General features: G+C 42.9%; 1 protein-coding gene across 4 annotated transcripts; it reads left to right on the forward strand.

The window, feature by feature from the left end:
• Positions 1 to 498: 498 nt before the first annotated feature.
• Positions 499 to 22,352, forward strand: LOC120027798. 4 transcript variants are annotated; one of them, XM_038972830.1, is made up of 17 exons: positions 499 to 594; positions 2,235 to 2,341; positions 2,500 to 2,645; positions 3,715 to 3,860; positions 5,700 to 5,867; positions 6,065 to 6,518; positions 6,947 to 7,048; positions 8,219 to 8,300; positions 10,847 to 11,070; positions 11,312 to 11,554; positions 16,340 to 16,438; positions 16,989 to 17,182; positions 17,447 to 17,621; positions 19,924 to 20,080; positions 20,755 to 20,908; positions 21,064 to 21,175; positions 21,369 to 22,352. In XM_038972830.1, exons 1-17 carry the CDS (start codon positions 580 to 582, stop codon positions 21,539 to 21,541), a joined length of 2,751 nt encoding a protein of 916 aa, XP_038828758.1. In that variant the 5' UTR covers positions 499 to 579; the 3' UTR covers positions 21,542 to 22,352. The 4 variants fall into 4 exon arrangements, with proteins under 4 accessions (XP_038828758.1, XP_038828760.1, XP_038828759.1 ...); XM_038972832.1 differs by having other exon boundaries at positions 20,818 to 20,908; XM_038972831.1 differs by having other exon boundaries at positions 8,222 to 8,300.

The raw sequence follows: 22,352 nt of genomic DNA on the forward strand, positions 1-22,352 counted from the left end.
GTAGTCAACAACAGGGCCTAGTATACACTAGCTAGGGCAAAAAGGGTCAGGGCTATACAGCAGGTATCCTACACAGAGGCATGTGAAATAGTTGAAGGGGCGAGGGTAGCTGAAGATATGGCAGAGGATGCTCTGCAGACTGGAGATTCTGAGTGTTGTTCAACAGTTGAGGAAAACTGGACATAATAGTATCTGCGGCTGAAAGGATTTTGCGATTCCAGGACTTCACTGCCAAAACATTGCAAAGAATGCTGTCCAAAGATGCTCTTCCTTCTCAGGCCCCAGAGTTTGTAGGGATGGGCGTTGGCAGTTGAATCTGAATAAAGGAGTACATTGAGTTCTTTTATTTAGTTTATTTTGTTAATTATTTGGTCTGATATACAGCCAAAACATTAGGTGGCAGCATGTCCATATAGCATTTGCTTGTGTCATATCGAAGAAGACCCCGTACAGTAGGTGGCGGCAATACAATAATACGTGTAGTCTTTGATTAAAACTTTAAAGAAGAAGAAGAAGCTAGGGCAAAAATAATAACAGTGGGGTTCATTAGAGACCCGAAGAATCACTGAAACTGAAAGTATGGATTCCACTCCGGTAAGACTCAGCTAGACAATTCTAAAGAATAACAGTTATGACAACAGTTGGTACAGTAAGTAGTAGCTAGCTGGCTGGCTGGCTGATACATCAGACTGTTACCAGTGTCTTCCACTCCGATTCTAAAAAGGACGACTAGCTACGGTTAGCACATCCTCCATTGTAAATTCCCGTAGCAGAAGTTAGCTTGCTAGCATGACTGTAAGCTAGCTAGTTGGTTATCTACAGCAGTGGTTCCAAAACTGTGGGTCGTGCCCCCAGGGGTTGGCGCACACCAAAAAAACATGTTACTTTTTTATTTGAAAGGAACTCAGTCCGGCTTTAAAGTTACTCTTGAAAGTTGTGTATAGTAGAATTTCATCATCAGTTCCTCTTGTCATTTTAGTCATTGCCTAACGTTACCTTAGAGTTATTGTCCAGATCAGCTAGCCCAAGTCAGCTAACGTTTTTTTAATTTAGTTTTTTAGCCCATAGATATTGTTGTCATTTTTTTTGTCACTCAAATATCACATGAATCCACATTAGACATGGCAAAATGTTTAGAATTGCAAGAAAATTAGCTTTAAAACTGCTAAATTCTGTACACCAACAGGAGGGGTGTGAACAGTTTGTCATGAGCAGTGCTTGTGCCCATAAAAATAGGCGTGGCGCGTGAAGTTCCGCAGTAGGGGGCTCCGAGTGAAGGAGTTTGGGAACCCCTGATCTACAGCAAGATACAAAGCCAAAGAGCCCTGTTTAGTGTATTAAAACCTTTATTTAATTAGGAAAACCAGTTAAGAATATATTATTATTTTACAATGAAGGCCTACCCCGACCAAATCCTAACCCGGACGACGCTGGGCCAATTGTGAGCTGTCCTATGTGACTCCCAATCACGGCTGGTTGTGATACAGCCTGGAATCGAACGAGGGTCTATAGTGACGCCTCTAGCACAGAGATGCAGTGCCTTAGACAGCTGCGCCACTCGGGAGCCTGAGGTTAGAGTGAGATAAAATAAAATATCCAGACTTTTATAATTTCCCTGAAGAAGGGAAGTATAGACCGAGTGATTGACTGTCATCATGACACTTTGACGTTTCTAATCTATAGAGATAACTAGCTAACGTTAGTGCTAACCAGAACCATATGACTCTGGTGCTAACTACCTGTGCTGTGTAATGTAATCAAGTAAGAATCTAGCTAGCTATCTGTTTTGCTAAGTTCAAGAGCTCATGGCTAACTCATGGGCATTGGAAGTAAACAATACAGCTAGATACCAATTAAACTAGCTAGCTAACTAGTTGAAAATACATGGTAAACTGTTGCGCTTCATCAGACCTAGAAAACAAGCCTGTCTGACAGCACAGCATTTCCACATAATATCTAATGTTAGGCTAGCTAGCTTCAATCAGCTGCTGTCTTTGGTCTAACTTGCGAAAAAAATCAGTCACACTTCACTTCTTTGAGGCATCAGTGACACTGTTAAGTTGTTACCTACTGATTTGTCTTTGTAGGGCATCTTCTCCTGATTGGTCTGCTCAAAGACACCAGGGGCACCGTTTGCAGGGCACGAGTCGGTTTGTGCATACTGTACTTGTATGCTCGCCTTTTCTTAGGACTGTTTCCCATTTCTCACACCCTATGGCATTGTTGTGTTGCAGACTATTGGGGAGTTGTTCCGTACCCTGTGTGAGATGGGCTTCAGTGAGGAGCAGATCCAGTCTGCCTTGCAGGCAGGACACTTCTCTGTGCCTGACGCAGCTGAATGGTGAGTCCTCCCAAACCATAACCTTGTAATAATGGACAGGCAAGGAACTATGTTTTCCAGTGTCAAACAGGATTGGTAACTGACAAGTGTTGTCAATAACTGAACATGTCAAATATTGAACGTTGTTTATCTATATTTTCTCAATGTGTTTATGGTAGGCTCTTGCAAGGTGAAAATCTGAGGCACAAGCTGGTCAAAAATCCATCCCAGCCAGTTGGAACGTCATTTGCTGCATTCAACCCTCCCAAAGATGCAGAGAGCTCTTGCACATCACAGGCACAGACATCGCCCACTGACAGTAGAGGTATGACACACCATTTTAAGAGTCATTAGATATTTGTTTTCCATGGTTGATTGCATACTGTAATGTAATAGTCCTGTGTCTTATTGTGCACAATTGACCCCTGCTCAGTCATTTACCCCTTTTGTACAAGTCAAATACCTATCTTGTAAAACTTATAGCAGCAGACTGGCTTTGCCTTGTTTGTAGCCTAATTTATCAGACTGTGATAGCAGGTATTAGTCTGAGACAATGCTATACAAGCCAGAATGTTAAATACTCTACCTGTTGTCTGTGCGGTTGGTCCTTATGACTCTAGAAATGTATATTATTAATCACACTTTTCAAAACGCTTGTACTGACGTTGAGATTTCATCACCTGGTACATGCGCAAATCCATGTAGAAGCCTGCAAGACTTTGGTTAGTATGCATGCATGGTGTGCATGTACTTAACTCTTGTGCGCGTGCCTCAGGTGATTAACAAACAATCGTGGGAGCAGCACACAGAAACCTGTGTTTTTGAAGTCAGTTTAATGATACTTTCCTGTGGATATTTTGTTTAAACTTTCCAACAACGATGGGATCAGCGGGCAACCGGTAGAGTAGGTTCAAATTAAATGTATTCAACATTCTGACTTGTGAAGGGACTGTTGAGAATTTTACAGACAAGAATGGACTCTTTTTGTTTCCAAGCTAATCTCCCTCCCTCATCTTTCCAAGAATGCTTATTTGTTATATAGTGATGCCATTTTAGTACACCCCAGACACATTTCTGTCTTATAATTGTAGCCTTAAATGTATTACTTTACTGAAGCTTGAGGCTAAACATCCCCTTACTCCGGGCATAGCAGCTAGGTATTTGACCCTTTATTTCAGGACAGTTCTTTCTGTTTAAATTGTTTTGTTTTTTAAAAGTATTTTGTAAGTTTATTGGATAGATAGAGGTGAAAGGAGAGCGTGCTGAAAGAGAATTGAGATGGATTTGAACCCATCCTGGCAGCGGTACAACATGCAGTACATGTGCTTCAGAGGCAGCGGCTTAGACCGCTAGGCCACTCTGTTTCTAATGTGTGCCTGATGGCCCCGCTTTAGTCGTGGGACCCCCACAGCCCTCCAGTCCATCCACAGACACCCCGCCGTTGGAGTCCCGTATCAGGCAGGACAAGAGTGACTTCCAGGAGCAGCAGAGGATGCGTGTAGCCAACGAGGCCAGGAATGAGAGGAGGCAGAAGAAACAGGTCAGCAGCACCTGCCTGATTGATCAGCTGAAACACACTGAGCGCGCACACACACACACACATAAACACACTCAGCATAGTCACAGGGTGGTACTTGCTAGTGTTACATACTTCAGTGCACACAATTGATACAGAATATTGGTTTATTCAAATCATTGAGACTATATCTTCAGCCTTTTTGCAAACAAGTCACACTCAGACATGACATGATTCCTGACATACTGACGTACTGTACCAGTCAAATGTTTGGACACACCTACTCATTCCAGGGTTTTTCTTTATTTTTACTGTTTTCTACATTTTATAATAATAGTTTTGATGTCTTCACTATGAAATAACACATGGAATCATGTAGTAACCAAAAAAGTATTAAACAAATCAAAATGTATTTTATATTTGAGATTCTTCAAAGTAGCCTCCCTTTGCCTTGATGACAGCTTTGCACACTGTTGGCATCTCTCAACCAGCTTCATGAGGTAGTTACCTGGAATGCATTTCAATTAACAGGTCTACCTTGTTAAGGTCATTTGTGGAATTTCTTTCCTTCTTAATGCGTTTGAGCCAATCAGTTGTGTTGTGACAAGGTAGGGGTGGTATACAGAAGATAGCCCTATTTGGTAAAAGACCAAGTCCATATTATGGCAAGAACAGCTCAAATAAGCAAAGAGAAACGACAGTCCATCATTACTTTAAGACATGAAGGTCAGTCAGTAAGGAACATTTCAAGAACTTTTAAAGTTTCTTCAAGTACAGTTGCAAAAACCGTCAAGCGCTATGATGAAACGAGCTCTCATGAGGACCGCCACAGGAAAGGAAGACCGAGTTACCTCTGCTGCAGAGAGTTCATGAGTTAACTGCACCTCAGATTGCATCCCAAGTAAATGCTTCAGAGTTCAAGTAACAGACTCATCTAAACATCAACTGTTCAGAGGAGACTGCGTGAATCAGGCCTTCATGGCCGAGTTACTGAAAAGAAACCTCTACTAAAGGAAACCAATAAGAAGACTTTCTTGGGTCAAGAAACGCAAGCAATGGACATTAAACATATTTGCAGTCTAAAACAGATGACCCCTCTCACTCTCTGTAACAGTTGTTACACAAATGACCATGGCTTTGAACTTGATGACCACTGCAGCCCTATTTGCAGTAGGATTTAATCTACTGTCCCTTGGGAATCTTTATTTTTTTACAGCAGGTCAAGTGTATACCAGTATAGAAATCCATTGAACTAACCTTCCATGTCCTGCGGTCATGGTGTGAGGGTGCTTCGCTGGTGACACTGTCTGTAATTTATTTAGAATTCAAGGCACACTTAACCAGCATGGCTACCACACCATTCTGCAGCGGTACTCCATCCCATCTGGTTTCGCTTAGTGGGACTATGTCCCAAAACACCTCCAGGCTGTGTAAGGGCTGTTTGACCAAGAAGGAGAGTGATGGAGTGCTGCATCAGCTGACCTGGCCACTGCAATCACCCAACCTCAAGAGATGGTTTGGGATGAGTTGGACCAAAGAGTGAAGGAAAAGCAGTGCTTAGCGTAAGTGGGAACTCCTTCAAGACTGTTGGAAAAGCAGTCCTCATGAAGCTGGTTGAGAGAATGTCAAGAGTGTGCAAAGCTGTCATCAAGGCAAAGGGTGGCTACTTTGAGGAATCTCAAGTATAAAATATAATTTGATTTAACACTTTTTTGGTTACTAGATGATTCCATATGTTATTTCATAGTTTTGATGTCTTCACTATTATTCTACAATGTAGAAAATAGTAAAACTAAAGAAAAACCCTTGAATGAGTAGGTGTGTCTAAACTTTTGACTGTTACTGTATGTGTTGTTCCCTCAGGAGCGTGAGCTGGTGCTGAAGCGTATTGCAGAGGACCGGAGAAGCTTGCAGGAGAAGAAGACCCAGCCGAGCACCCCCACTGAGACCACGTCCCCTCCAGGCAGCAGCGAAGGCCAGAGGCTGGGGGGTACGGTCCAGACCAGTGTGGAACACAACTGCATCCTCATGGTGAAGCTATACCCTCCTCCTCTGGCAATGTTTACATATGCCTAGCTGCATAGGTAGACTTCCGTCTTGATTGTTGACTTGAGAGCATCCCTATTGGTTTATTGGAGAGGCGTGCATGAATTGTGTAGCCTAGTTTAGATGGAGATTGAGGTGGTATGATGTAATGGAGGTTTCACCCTCTCTCTGTGTCCCTGTAGATCCGGCTGCCCTCTGGGGAGTCCATGAGGGAGCGCTTCCCAGCCGACGCACCTCTGCGCAGTGTGGTGGAGCACATCTCTGGGCGCCACCCCTCCCTGGCTTCCTTCTCTCTCCTCCAGGGGTTTCCCCGGAAACGCTTTGGGGAGGCGGAGTTGGCCTGCTCCCTGCGCTCCCTGGGCCTCATGCCCAATGCTGCCCTCTGCATCCAGACCACGCCCCCAGAGACACCCCAGGACCCACCCAGCCATGCTGCACACCTCTTATTGGGCCAGGAGGAGGGAGTGGTTCCACCTCCTGCGCCTCCCCAGCCACAGATACCAGTGCTGGAGGAGGTAGGGATGGAGGATCCCGCTCTGCCCCCACCTCTGCCTCACCTGTTGTGGGAAGAAGCAGTGGGCTACGCAGGCATCCCCGGTGTTGGTCCCCCAGTGACCGGACCTTCTCACTCCTGGGGTAAGATTTGCGTGTGGCATATGGAGATCCCATTCAGAATGTAATTTATCCACTCACAGCTATCTTCAATATCCTAGCTGATGACTTGTCAGGTATTTTTCTACCTTCAGAAATGTATTTCCTCGGAGTATAAATGGTTATTCTGTACCCTGTAATGCTGTATAATTGCCTTACTTATGCAGGAAATTACATTATGGACCCACTAGTTTGAGGCATCACTTTGTGATGACACCATAACACCATTACAGGCACTGAGTTTATTTCAGGCATTCTCTGGGTTAGCTGAATGTTTCCCATAGGTTCAGATCTAGGATCAGCTTCCTGTCCCCCAATCCTAACCAATCGAAAATGTGAAACTGACCCAAGATCAGCATCTAGCGGCAACTTCACTCTACACCAAAGTTTTGATGCTGTTTTTTTACTGACAGGACGTGGCCAGAAGCTGAATCCTGGTGATGCAGAGGAGGCTGCCAGCTCAGAAGATGAAGAGATGCCAGAGGGGGGGAGAGAGCCACCCTTCCCCTTCAATGGTACTGCCCCCTCTGTTTGGAATTGACTCTTACCCTGTGCCCTGCCCCTGACTCTCAGCCCTTCCTCTCTTTCTTTTCTCTTTCCTCTGAACTCTGTGTTCTTTGCAGTCTGAAACAGATGACCCCTCTCAGTCTCTGCAACAGTTGTTGCACAAATGACCATGGCTTTGAACTTGATGACCACTGCAGCCCCGTTTGCAGTAGGATTTAATCTACTGTCCCTTGGGATTTTTTTTTTTTTTTTACAGCGGGTCAAGTGAACCAGTGTGTAGAAATCCACTGAACTAACCTTCCATGTCCTGCGGTCATGATAGGGAGCCAACTGGGCAGTTAATGATGTGAGATCTCCTTTCTATCGCCTCTCTGACCGTGAGAAAGCTACTTTGATTGGGAGATAGCAGGTGAATGCCCCCGACTGTCCCACTTTCGCCGGTTGGCGCTGCACTCATCAAAAAACCAAAAAGCTGTCTCTGAGGCATTCTGACAGACAGTAATCCTTGTGTGACACTGCGTTTTGTGAAGCTCGTTGCCGGGGATTTCTTTTTACAGTCACAGAGGAAGATGAAGATTGTGATTGTAGAGAAGATGTTGGTGAGAGGCAGGTGATAGCCTATGTCTTGAAGACATTCATTCAGATTGTTAAATAGCTTTGATATTTGGCTGAAGTAATTCAACCTGTACAGCTGTTAGAATTCATAGAGATTTTGGTTTGAGTGTGTTTCTGTATTATAAAGGCCTTAAGTAATAACTGTGGTTAAAGGCCCAGTGCAGTCAAAAACTAGATTTTTTTTTTCTTCCTGTGTTTTTATATGTCCACACCATGAGGTTGGAAAAGTACTGTGATATGATAATGCCCTTTTAGTGTAAGAGTTGTTTGAAAAGCTTTATCCCATTGTTTTAGTGGTGACATCACCAGGTGGTAAATTAGCTATTAGACCTATAATAAAGAGTTCCAGACCTCTCTGGCAATAACAGCTAATTTTCAGTTTTCCCCTCCCCACTCCCAAACAATCCTAGCAAAATTCTTGCTTAAGAAATTGCTCTTTGCTAAGAAGCTTGTTGGTTTTCATTTAAAATGGTCAAAAACAATCACAGTAAGTTACTTAATTGTTACCCAGAAATTGGTTTGATATTGAGATAAAAATGTCTATATTGGACCTTCAACTCCAGCAGGTATGCCCCGGTTACCCTTCTTCCCAGAGAACCGGATGGAGCCCAGACACCATTGGCCAGACCAGGGGAACAGACTCCGGTGAGTGCCCAGCCTAAACCTAGCCTATATCATAGCCATGCTATCGCCTCCACAGCATACTCAAAGTTGGTCACGCACAGTCATTATATACTTCTTACACAAAGAACTGCTTGCCTCTCCTAAGGGGTTCTCACAGCCTAAATGTCTAATAGAGGGAAGTGATGAGTGCTTTAAAGCCTATTGAGCTGCAAGAAGATTTCAACCTTGCACAGGCCTCTGGTGCTCGAAGAGATAAGGAGCCAGCAGCAAATCACTCCTTTGTGCTCTGTGAGAAGAGGAAAACTAGACAGTCATGGAAAATTACCAGTTGAATAGCACTATACAACTCAACCGTTTTACATAGAATTTGGACTATAACTATGTCCTAGCCTTGTCTGAATCCTGGCTTAGGAAGGCCACCAAAAATCCTGAAATGTCCATCCCTAACTATAACATTTTCCGACAAGATAGAACTGCCAAAGGGAGCGGAGTTGCAATCTACTGCAGAGATAGCCTGCAGAGTTCTGTCTTACTATCCAGGTCTGTGCCCAAACAATTCGAGCTTCTTCTTTTAAAAATCCACCTTTCCAGAAACAAGTCTCTCACTGTTGCCGCTTGTTATAGACCCCCTTCAGCCCCCAGCTGTGCCCTGGACACCATATGTGAATTTATTGCCCCCCATCCATCTTCAGAGTTCGTACTGTTAGGTGACCTAAACTGGGACTTGCTTAACACCCCGGCCGTCCTACAATCTAAGCTAGATGCCCCTGGCAGTCTCTATGGGGGTGCCACAGTGCTCAATTCTCGGGCCGACTCTTTTCTCTGTATATATCAATGATGTCGCTCTTGCTGCTGGTGATTCTCTGATCCACCTCTACGCAGACGACGCCATTCTGTATACAGCTTGCCCTTCTTTGGACACTGTGCTAACAAACCTCCAAATGAGCTTCAACTCCTCCATACAACACTCCTTCCGTGGCCTCCAACTGCTTTTAAATGCTAGTGAAACTAAGTGCATGCTCTTCAACCGATTGCTGCCCGCACCCTTCTGCCCGACTAGCATCACTATTCTGGACGGTTCTAACCTAGAATATGTGGACAACTACAAATACCTAGGTGTCTGGTTAGACTGTAAACTCTCCTTCCAGACTCACATTAAGCATCTCCAATCCAAAATTAAATCTAGAATCAGCTTCCTATTTCGCAACAAAGCCTCCTTCACTCATGCCGCCAAACATACCCTCGTAAAACTGACTATCCTGCTGATCCTTGACTTCGGCGATGTCATTTACAAAATAGCCAACACTCTACTCAGCAAACGGGATGTAGTCTATCACAGTGCCATCCGTTTTATCACCAAAGCCCCATATAATACCCACCACTGCGACCTCTATGCTCTCGTTGGCTGGCCCTCACTACATATCCGTCGCCAAACCCACTGGCTCCCGGTCATCTATAAGTCTTTGCTAGGTAAAGCCTCGCCTTATCTCAGCTCACTGGTCACCATAGCAGCACCCTCCCGTAGCATGCGCTCCAGCAGGTATATTTCACTGGTCATCCCCAAAGCCAAAACTTGCTTTGGCTGCCTTTCCTTCCAGTTCTCTGCTGCAAATGACTGGAACGAATTGCAAAAATCTCTGAAGCTGAAGTCTTATCTCCCTCTCTAACTTTAAGCATCAGCTGTCAGAACAGCTTACCTATCACTGTACCTGTACACAGCCAATCTGTAAATAGCACACCCAACTACGTCATCCCCATATTATTACTTACTGGGGTGCAAAAGAGCAAGAGGGTATCTCTACTTGCACATCATCTGCACATATATCACTACAATATTAATGCTAAATTGTAATTATTTTTGCCTCTATGTCCTGTTTATTGCCTACCTCCCACTCTTCTACATTTGCACAAACTGTACATCGATCTTTCTACTTTTCTTTTGTGTTATTGATTGTACATTTGTTTAACTTTGTTGTTATTGTCACACTGCTATGCTTTATCTTGGCCAGGTCGCAGTTGTAAATGAGAACTTGTTCTCAACTGGCCTACCTGGTTAAATAAAGGTGAAATTTAAAAAAATAACAAAATCATTTTTGACCGACCAAAATGTAATGGGTAACTATAGAAAGTGGATTTCTTTGGTCAACATGGAGTTTTGATCACCACTGCAACGCCTTGTTATAAACTTGCTTGTTTAACATGTAGATGTGTGCCAAAGGTCAACCGTAAGAGTTGATTTGATGTGTTGGCATGCAGACTTCAAATTTGGCATGTAGGCTTGATGGCATGCTGCCTGAGGAAGGTCCCAGGACCAAAACATTGCTACTATGGACTTGCTCTGTAAATATGAGAGTTTTGTCACATTTTAGCCAGTGTGCACTTGCACATTCCCCGTCATGGATTTTAAGCATTCGATTGCTGTAAGCATTGGCTTGAGGAATTTTCCACCATTGTTAAATCCATGACTGGGAGTGTGCAAGTGTACACAAGGGTGGAGAATCTTGATGCAGCCTTTTGTTTAATTAGTTGACTTGATGTGAACATACAAATGTGTGTGTCTCTCTCAGGGAGGGTGTGGTAGGTGACCCAGCAGTGGAGCCAGAGGAGGCTGCAGGTCGCATGGTGCCGGGGGCAGCGGGCCAGGCTGCAGTAGAGCGCCTCCAGAGAGCCGCCCAGGACGATCCTCAGGCCTCCCAAGGTCACCCGTCACCGCCCAAGAGACCCTTCAGAACGCCCAGTGTCCCCTCCCTTTGTGTCATGGCCACCCGGGCCACCGTCAACCTCATGACAGGTCAGAGAACAACACTGTTATTTGCACTCAAACATTGTTAAAGGGGCCTCACTGCTAGCCAAGACAATGACCTAACCAAACGACTGTTGTCCCAACTATCTCACCTCAGAAATGGTCAGAATTGTACATACAATGATATTGGTTGTGGTTTATTGCAGTTGTGTAAAAATTCCTGAGCAAGATCACAGAAAGATGTCATGGCAGGAAAGCTGCATAGAAAATATATTTCCTCCTCTCTCAGCTCCCAGCATGCAGTATAGCAGCAGTCTGTCATGTCTGACCCCCGAGCTGGCAGAGCTCCTGCTCAGTCACATGTCCCGTGAGAGGCTCCTTCGCCCACGCACCTTGGAGCTCTTCTTTGGCTGCCCAATGCAGAAATTTGTCCTCAACTGCTACCCGTACTCTACCAATGAGCTGCTCCGGCAGCTACGGGCCTTCACTGCACTGAAGCACCTGAGCCTGGTCAACTCTCCTCTCATCACAGGTACACATTTTACCTTGACAGCATTGGTACTGACTGAGTATGCATCCCAAATGGCACCCTATTCTGTATAGTGCACTACTTTTGCTATATGGCAACACTATTGTCAACGCCACATGAATGTCAAGTTAAGGAATACAGATGGGTCGTACAACCAATTAGGTGCCTTTTCAGAAGTGTAAAAAACATTTTGGTTTCACCTAATTTTAACATTCTGCCAAAGAGCACATGTTCCACTTAATAAAAACACATGTTTTCCCGTCTCGAGGCTTTCCTGGTAGCAAAAATTCTAATAGTTGGCCTAATTTCAGTTTGTGACAAAACAAGCAAGTATAGTGTAAAGAATCATTGTACCATCTAAACCGCTATTAAATATATTTTCCGTTTTATTTTCAGCTGTTTGAAGCTGTGTACAAAACCGAAAGTACAAGACGCAAAACAAAATTTATGAGCGGGAAGCATAGAACAGATCTACCGCTTCTTAGACTTGCCCAAAAAGTCAAAAGTCACATATTGTAACTTTAAGTGCCAAATAAAGTAACAAGGTTGACTGTACAAGGGTTGACGTTTTCATCTTAAGTCAGCCATAAATCCCCTCTGTGTGAGTGCAACAGGGATTGGCAATTGAATTCAAGTTCCATCCTCCAAAAAAGTGTCTACCTTGTTTATCTATGGGTAACAGGTTACCGTGTTATGCTCGACCATTTATTTTTTGTTGTTGACTTTACTGATAACACAGTAAGAACAGGTAGAGGGCAGAACACACACTGACCCCCTACCAAATCAACCCCCCCCCCCCCCCAATGCTCACTCCATAACCAGACTTAAAAGCAGGCATGGTGGGGGGAAAAAAATACAAATGATACAAATAAATTGGGTTGGGTTATGGAGTTGTGAAATTAGCTGGGTCCATGTCTTCTACAAAGGATAGGAATGGTTGCCAGATGTTATAAAATGGAATTGCAGAACCCCTAACAGAGTAGCGTATTTTCTCAAGCTTGAGATGTTGCATTACTTCCTTTATCCAATGGTTAAAAGTAGGAGGAAATCGATCCTTCCACTTAAGTAGTATGACGTCTAGCTAGAAGAGTAGTAAATGCCAGCATATTGCCCATATAACTGTTTAGAGGGGCCTCTTATGGTGCCTCTCTGAATAATGCAATAAAGGCAGACGGTTCTATAGGCGTCTCCAGTATCTTAGAAAACTCAAATGGATATCCAGAAATCTGTCAATTTCGAGCATGTCCAAAACATGTGCAATAAAGTAGAAAAAGCCTGCTTACATCAGTCACAGGTGGGATCTATATGTGGTGTAATCTTGGATAATTTTACCTTTTTGAACTATTTTAAATGGAATTACAGCATATAGATGAAGAATGTATACTCTGCCAAGTTTCGTCTGAAAGTTGTTCACATTAATCCTCTTCCCATTGGTTCTTAAGAGTTCAAGGAATCCAGATTGTGCGAGTTTAATGATGTATAGATCATGCTTATGCCCCCTTTGATATTAGGGTTCACTTTAAAAATAGATTCCAGAAGGGAGTTAGGTGGGTGTGATGGGAAGCGACTAGAGTATGAAGATGCTAAACTACGCAAATGCAGGTATCTAAAGAAATGGGATCTAGGAATATTAAACTTTTGTACTAAATGTTCAAAAGATGCAAAATCCATATCAATATACAAGTCATTCAGTGAGGAGATCCCTTTTCCAGAGCAGATATGAGACGCCCGGTCTAATAATGATGGAGAGAATGTATGGTTCTTTAATAATGGGGCAGAAGTTAAATTCACTGAGACCAAACGATCGCCTGAACTGATTCCCGATTTTTAGAGAATGTTTCACAATAGGGTTTTTAGTGTATTTGAAACAGGCTCAGCTAATGCAAGTTTTGAGCAGAGTAAGGCTTTTTAAGTCGGTGGGGCCACAGGTTGAAATCTCCAAAGTCAACCATTTCCGGCCTTTAACATCAGGGATTTCTGTCATCCAATATAGATTGATTCATATATTAGCTGCCCAGTAATAATATTGAAAGTTTGGAAGTGCTAGATCACCCTGTGAGCGAGATCTCTTTGTGACCCAAATTCCCAAATATTTCAATTTCTGTGTATTCACTCTGAAGGGCACATGACTAAAATAAGTTTGCATGGCAGAAGGATTAATAATTAATAACTTTTCAGTAGAACCTGGATCTCTGGAAGACCAGTTACAGGGTCAGACATGTATAATAGCATGTCATCTGCATAGAGTGAAACGTTATGCTCTTAAGCCCCCTCTTCGAATACCTTTGATAGTGGTGTTATTACGTATTGCTATGGCTAAAGGCTCAGTTGCGATGGAAAACAGCTGAGGGGATAGAGGTCAACCCTATCTTGTCCCACGTTGACGTTGGAAATGGGATGAAAGGTTATTATTTGTGCACACTGCAGCCATAGGGGAGGAGTAAAGGACTTTGATCCAGGACATAAAATTGGGACCGAATCCAAATAGTTTGAGAGTATAAACTAGATAATCCCACTCCAACCGATCAAATTCCTTCTCGGTGATAACAATATCTCTGGTGTGTCAGATGAAGAAGGATTATAAAGACGTCTGATGTTGAAAAAAAGAATGACGATTTTTAATGAAACCAGTTCAATCTGTAGAGATAATGGAGGGAAGGACCGACTCAAAACGGCAGGCAATCATCTTAGAAAGTACCTTTTACATCGCAATTCAGTAAAAAAATTGGCCTATATGAACCACTTTTTTAATTTTTTTAATTCAGAATAAGTGAAATGCATGCTTGTCTCATTGTCAAAGGTAAAGAATTTGAGGAGAATGATTCCTCATACGGAAAGCAAGAGAGGAGAGAGTTGATCTGAGAATATTTTAAAGGACTCGCTCAGAAATCCGTTGGGTCCAGGGGATTTACCACAATGCATAGATTTAATCACCAACACAATCTCTTCTACAGCTGCTGAGTTAAAAGAACAGCTCTCTATCTCAGGTTCAACTGTAGGAATATCAACGTTCTCAAAGAAGGTGTCGAGTAAGGTAGCATTACCAGCGCATTCCGAAATGTATAATTGTGAGTAAAAGTTACGAAAGCATGAATTGACCTCTAAATGATCAAAACATTTGTTACCCAGCTCGTCAGTTCTCAGGTATTGTTTTAAGTTGCTGTTCTCTGACGCAGCTGGTGTGCTTCATTGAATTTTTCCCCCGAGATTTACTTATTAGATTTTCAGCTTATCGAGATGAAAGAAGACCAAACTCTGAAGTGTCAAACGTTGTTTTAGTAAATCTGAGTGTGAATATGCCATATCCAATATTTTATTTGTAAGTTCCCCTAGGTGTTGAATATTGCACTTCCTTAAGCTTACGCTGTGCAAAATAATTTGGCCCCTTAGATAAGCCTTCATTGATTCCTATACTGTTCGAGGAGACCTTCCAGGGGTTTGATTAAGTTCGAGAAATGGCTCAATTTGAGATTATATAAAAGCAACAAAGGTTTCTTCTGATAGCACTAGTGAGTTAAGCCGCCACGGGCGATTTTAATTAGGCTGTGTATTTGGTATAAATTGATTCATAGTAAGAGGAGAATGATCTGAAATGACTATAGCTTGGTAAAGACACTGTGATAAGTGGCAGAAATCAATTGTCTAGGAAAAAATTGTCTATACGTGAGAAGGTCTTATGAACTGGCGAGATAAAAAAAAATACTCCGTTTGGGTTTTGACTGACAGCCGTTAATAAAGTTGAGCACCGCTCGTGACAAGAAGATGCCCCGAGCCCTCCAGCTGTTTGGAAACTTTTGCACAGTGAGGGAAATGCTGTAAATCAAGAAGAATCGATGTGTTCTGAAAGATGAGAGGATTATAAAAAATACCGCTTAGTCATACAAGCAAAGACTCCATTCTATGCTCATCAAAATTACAATCTGTTTGTCTGATGTGCCTTTTTGAAAGCCTAACACTACCATTGTATTTTATAACTTAGCTTGCCATTTTGGCAATCAAATAAGCTTTCAAATGATGCCCACCTGACCCAGATTGCAATTTTATAATGGAACATGTTTGGATTGAGTAAACAACAACAGTAATTGCGTATTGGTGGGGACGCAGGGCTTCAGTTCCTCAATGGCAAAGCTAGGAGAGCAAAAAAAAAAACTTTTAGTTGAAGGCTCTTTCCTTGAGTGCATTGAAATTGCTTAGAAACACAGTTTGGATAGGTGTGTGTGTGGCCACTTGAAGACACCAGTTAGGCCTCTCACTCAAACCCTCGTAATAGTTTTTTCTTATCTTGCGTACTCAAATGTAAATTAATATTCTTATTATGTTACTGAATGTATCCAGAGTGTTTTCAGATTTCGTTATTGACAAATGCTGTGAAAAGAACAGTGAATGTATAATGCACGTCAAATGAACAGTTTAGTGTTTGGATTCAGTCTTGTGTCAGGTGAACTGTTGTCCTCACCTTTTGGTCGGATAATTTCCTCATTTCCAAAGTGTTCTCTTTCAATTGCAACCATGGTCATGCAAATGCTTTTCATAGTTCCTTTGTTAGAAATATAAAAATGTGGCCCTATCTAGGTAGGGTTAAAGGGCTCTTCATTTAATATAACAGGCTTTCAATATTGGTGCACATTTTCTACTTCAAATATCAAAGGGATGCAAAGGGCACTATTTTTGTGGAATGACCCAAATATAGTGGTGCGCTATCACTTTAAGAACCATATGGCCTGTTATCTTTGCAGCATTGTTGCTATGATACTGAAGGTTCTCTCTCTTTGTCTTCCTGTTTTCCAGACACGGGCCTCTCTGTGTTGTGCTGCTTACTGAAACTGCAGCACCTGAACCTGACCTCATGTAGCAAGCTAACTGACTCCTGTCTGCAACACATCACAGGTGAGGCTCTTCTCTAACCCTGGGTTGTATTCACTAGGCACCAAACTGAAGAAAACAGACTGAAACTGGGAGGGGCTATGCCTGCACTTGTCCAATATGAAACGTTTGTGAACTAATGAATAAGGCCCTGGCTATAGCATGGAACGCCTGTGGATGAATGAGGTTTTTAATGTGGAATAGAGGTCAAGGGAGAAGGAAGGGGCAAGCTTTGTAACGCTGAAATTATTTAAGGCCCCCCTAATAACCTAGTAGCCTGCTATGACCCCATGCAAGAACACTAGATCAAAGCATAAGCTGTCTTTTAAACTGATTTAACATCATCCAAGGTAAAAAATAAATTTTAAAAGGTAAATTAAATTAATTAATGAATTTGGGGAGCATAGTATGGTATGATTGGGGTTTCAACTTAAATGATTGAATTCATAATTATAGGTAAGTGTCAACCATTTTAAATTCCCAATAGTTCAACTCCTGTATAAAGTAATGAACACTTGAAAGGAGGACTAAGGTAAAGTGTTTTTTATCTCACCCTGTACCCTTTGTCTCCAAGGATTGAAGAGCCTGTCTTTCCTGTCACTGGACCAGACCAAAGTAAGCGACGTAGGGATGGTGCTGTACCTGCAGTCTGCTCCTTCATCACTCACCCAGCTCAGTCTGAACCAGACCTCGGTCACAGAGGCCACCTTGGCAGCGCTGCCCGCCTGTGTGCCACAGCTACGACTGCTCAGCGTCAAACACACCAAGGTAGCTCTCTCACTCTCATTCTCGCGTTCGCACACATTCTCACACACACACACACACACACACACACACACACACACACACACACACACACACACACACACACACACACACACACACACACACACACACACACACAACCACAATAGCTCTGCATTTCAACACACAAACATACACTCATACAGACAGAACCATTAGGCATCAACAACCAACACTGGTATAAGTTGTTTCACTCAGCATAATGATATCTCCTCCTCCTCCCGTCAGGTGAGAGACGTGTCGGCCCTGGCGGCCCTCCCCAGCCTGCAGACCCTCTACCTGGACGGCACGGGGGTGAGGGAGGGCTCTCTGGAGTGCCTGGCCGTCCACTCCACCCTCTCTGCCCTTAGCCTGGCAGGCATCTCTGTCGCAGACGGCAACCACACCCTCCAGATAATTTCAGGTGAGCTGTGTGTGTGTACTACAATTGGTCAATTTATTATATATAATTTTTTTTACGATTGCATCGTCTGTCGATGATGTCTGGCAGCCATCGTGATGACACAACAATGGTTTAGCATACTTGAATTCGACTGCTCCACCGGAGACAGCGCAGCGAGCATTCAGCAGAACAACATGCCAGAGGACCTATTCCCTAATTGCCATAGCCTGAATGTTCTTCACATACAGTGCCTTGCTAAAGAATGCAGACCCCTTGGATTTCTTCACATTTTATTGTTACAAAGTGGGATTAAAATCTATTAATTGTTATTCTTTTGTCAACAATCTACACAAAATACTCTGTCAAAGTGGAAGAAAAATAAGATAAATAAAACATTTGTGACTAAAATATAGTCATTGTATAAGTATTCAGCCCCTTTGTTTAGGCAAGCCTAAATTAGTTCAGGAGGAAAATGCGGCTTAACAAATCACATACTGAATTGATAAACCCTTCCTCTCTCCCCCATACAAACACTACTGTTCAAATGTTTGGGGTCACTTAGACATCTTTGAGAGAAAAGCAAAAAAAACAAAGTCAATTTTTAAAATAACATCAAATTTATCAGAAATACAGTGTATACATTGCAAATGTTGTAAATGACTATTGTAGCTGGAAACGGCAGATTTTTTTGTGGAATATCTACATGGGTGTACAGAGGCCCATTATCAGCAACCATCACTCCTGTGTTCCAATGGCACGTTGTGTTAGCTAATCCAGGTTTATCATTTTAAAAGGCTAATTGATCATTAGAAAACCCTTTTGCAATTATGTTAGCACAGCTGAAAACTGTTATTCTGATTTAAAGAAGCAATGAAACTGGCCTTCTTTAGACTAGTTGAGTATCTGGAGCATCAGCGTTTGTGGGTTCGATGACAGGCTCAAAATGGCCAGAAACAAAGACCTTTCTTCTGAAACTCGTCAGTCTAATCTTGTTCTGAGAAATGAAGGCTATTCCATGCGAGAAATTGCCAAGAAACTGAAGATCTCGTACAACGCTGTGTACTACTACCTTCACAGAACAGTGCAAACTGGCTCTAACCAGAATAGAAAGAGGAGTGGGATGCCTCGGAGCACAACTGAGCAAGAGGACAAGTACATTAGTGTCTAGTTTGAGAAACGGATGTCTCACAAGTCCTCAACTGGCAGCTTCATTAAATAGTACCCGCAAAACGCCAGTCTCAACGTCAAAGAGGTGACTCTGTGATGCTGGCCTTCTAGGCAGAGTTGCAAAGAAAAAGCCATATCTCAGACTGGCCAATAAAAATAAAAGATTAATATGGGCAAAAGAACACAAACACTGGACAGAGGAGCTCAGCACAAGGTGCACCTGTGTAATGATCCTGCTGTTTAATCAGTTTCTTGATATGGCACACATGTCAGGTGGATGAATTATCTTGGCAAAGGAGAAATGCTCACTAACAGGGATGTAAACAAAATTTGAGAGAAATAAGCTTTTTGTGGACATGGAACATGTCTATTTTATTTCAGCTCATGAAATATGGGACCAACACTTTACATGCTGCGTTTATATTTCTGTTAAGTGTGTCTATAGTTACTACGTGAAATCCCGTCACTTCCTTTTTGTTGTCTGAAACTGTCAAAGTAGCCTAATGGAAGAAAGAATGTTGAAAATGCACTTCCCCAGATCAGGATAAAATAACAATAGCCTACATTGCTATAATATTTATTTTTAAAAGTTAGGCTAATATAACTGATATCTGAGTACTTTTATGGGCAAGAGAAACACAGCCCTACCAATTATGCAGCCTCGACTAGATTTTAAATAAAATAAATAAATAAATGAAAATAGGCCTAACACTGTTTTTATTTAAACAATTATTGATTTAATGAGATTGTTTGTGGCTTTTGTAACAATTTAAATAAAAAGGACATTATTACCAAGTCACACTTTTGGTATAACCAATGTGTCCTTCATATTGCATTGTTCCCGCCTATTGACTCCTCCATGCGCAAAGCCCCCAATGATGTTTGAACATGACGATGTCAAACATCGCCCGACCCTAGCATGTACAGCAGGACTATTCAAATCAGGGCCTCAAGGTTTGCAGTACTGCTTTTGATTGATTTGTAATGTTATTGATTTAATGTCATTAATTGGCCAAAGTCCATTCTCCTGTTTCCCTAGGTCTAGTACCTGATTTAGAGGGGAATATTGCTGCAGATGTTAATGCTTTGTATGACCGGCACTTTTTTATGTACTGTATTTACTAAACTACTATCTCTCTGTCTGTACCCCCCCCAGGTCTCCGGCTGACCCAGCTGACCCTGCCTGGACGCCACTCGGTGACGGACGCTGGCCTGACCTTCCTCTCCCGACTGTCCCTGCTGTCCGAGTTGGACCTGACAGACTACACACACGTCACTGACCACGGGGTCACCCAGCTGGCCACCATGACAAGGTCAGATCACTCTCATTACATTTTCTGCATCCCAAATGGCACCCTATTCCTTTTCTACTATTGTAGTGCACTACATACGGCAGCGTTTCCCACGTTTTGGTTGTGCACATTTTTGGTTTTTGCCCAAGCACTACACAGCTGATTCAAATAATCAACTCATCAAGCTTTGAGTATTTGAATCAGCTGTGTAGTGCCTGGGCAAAAACCAAAACGTGCACCCCTTGGGGTCCCCAGGACCAGGTTTGGGAAATGCTGATTTAGGGATTATGGTGCCATTTGGGATGCACACATTATCCTCTTTAGGTGTCAGTATGAGAATAATCGTTACCACAGCCAGAGGCAGTAATTAATCCCCCAATTGTTTTTGGGACTAACCAGCTATGTTAGTGCAGAGATGGAACAAAAACTTGCACACTATTGCTCACAAGGACTAGGATCACTCCTCTAGCTGATTCACCAGCATCGCCTACAGTTGCCTCTGTAACATTGCTGTAAATGAAGGAGTGCTGGGTTGTATTCATTAGGAACCAAACAGAAGAAAACAGACAAACAGGGTGTGACTACTTGTCCAATAAGAAATGCTTGTTTTTTTTGTTCTCTTGCAAAAAGGTTTTGTTACGGTGAACATTAATGAATAAGACCCTGCTAGAAATGCCCCTCTCTCCTGTCTCCAGACTGAAGAGGCTGTCTCTCAGTAACACCCAGGTGACAGACATGGGGTTACCTTCTCTGTGCAGTCTGCAGGAGCTGCTGGAGCTGTGTCTGGACCGCACGGCCGTCACCAGCCGAGGAGTGGCTTCCCTCGTCACCTGTCTGCCGCACCTGCAGGTACGGGACACACATGTAACCCTATAGACAACTATTGTATCAGTCGATAAAACTCTACAAATAAGTAATAGAGCTAACAGAGCTCTGTTATAAAACTGTTGAAACCGCATACTATGATTAGTAGTAGTAGCATTGATGTTGTCTTTATGTTCCAGGTATTAAGCTTGGCCAGTACTCAGGTGGGTGACACGGTGGTGAGGAGAGGTCTGGTCCACTGTGCTCAGCTGTTCAAGCTCAACCTCAGCCGCACACGCATCACTGACCACGGTAAGGTCCCGCTCATTATCCACAATTACTACCATTGAATTCCAGCATTAATACTCATGTTCATTACCGTGGTCTCTTTTTCAATGATGCCCTGTGAATTGCAATTGAAACCAGAGTTTAGAGATGGAATACCAGCATTTAGAGCTGGAAGGAATTTGACATGCATTCTTGTTGTGTATTATGTTTTCCTCAGGACTGAAGTTCCTGAAGTGCATGCGTCTGAGCCAGGTAAATCTGGAAGGCTCAGGTGTGACCCCCTCGGGCATCTCCAACCTCATCGCCTCCTGTCCCCACATCACCAGCATTCGGGCCAGCCACACGCGGGCCATCCCACCTGACCAGGTCTCAGACGACGACAATCAGTAGAGAGACTAAGTATTGAGGTGACCCTCCAGCCCTTTCTGCTGAGGCTCGGGTCTGCTAGCTAGTAGCTACGACTGTGCCCGGTGGTCTTAGCCCCAAGTGTCACGCTGCACCTAGCTGACTGGCTCAGCATAGTCTGGGTGACGATTATCCCAGCTCTGTCTAAATGCACTGCTTCAACTCCAGCTAGTGGCACTAATCGCTCAATCACAAGTCCACTTGTTATTGCTTTTGAAACCTTAGAAAGGTGCCTTCTTGTGCTTCTAAAACGAGAGCCTCTAACGCAGCGTTTCCCAAATTCGATCCTGTTGTTTTCTCTAGCACTACACAGGCAACTAAGGACTAGATCAGGGATAACACCCTAAAATCCAAGATTTTTCTGCCTGAATTCTCTAATGAATCAGTTAACACTACGAAGGTACAATCCGCGTGATCTGCTACTAAAGAGGGCTATGATGATGATCCAGTTCCAACAGTTACCTCCCGTTCTGTAATGTCGATAAATTACATTTTTGGAGGTTTAAGCCAAGGCAGCATTTGGCTACCCAGCAACTGGAAAGCTTAGCATTATACTAGTGGTTGTAGAAAGAGGTTGGCTTCTCACATCTAGCAGTGGGCTATGATGTGTGTTGCATATTGAGTGTTTGGGTTCAACAGCAAGAATCCAAAGCGGCGATCAGTTCATAAATAGTTCTGCTTCTCATTTTGTTTACACAATGTAAAATACTGTTTATTTTCTTAATGTAAATGGTTTTGGATAATAGCACTGTATTCTCAAAGGAAAATACTAAATGAATAAAAACTGCGTTTTGAA

This window comes from Salvelinus namaycush, chromosome 33 (assembly GCF_016432855.1).
Source record: "Salvelinus namaycush isolate Seneca chromosome 33, SaNama_1.0, whole genome shotgun sequence".
Taxonomy (NCBI): Eukaryota; Metazoa; Chordata; class Actinopteri; order Salmoniformes; family Salmonidae; genus Salvelinus; species Salvelinus namaycush.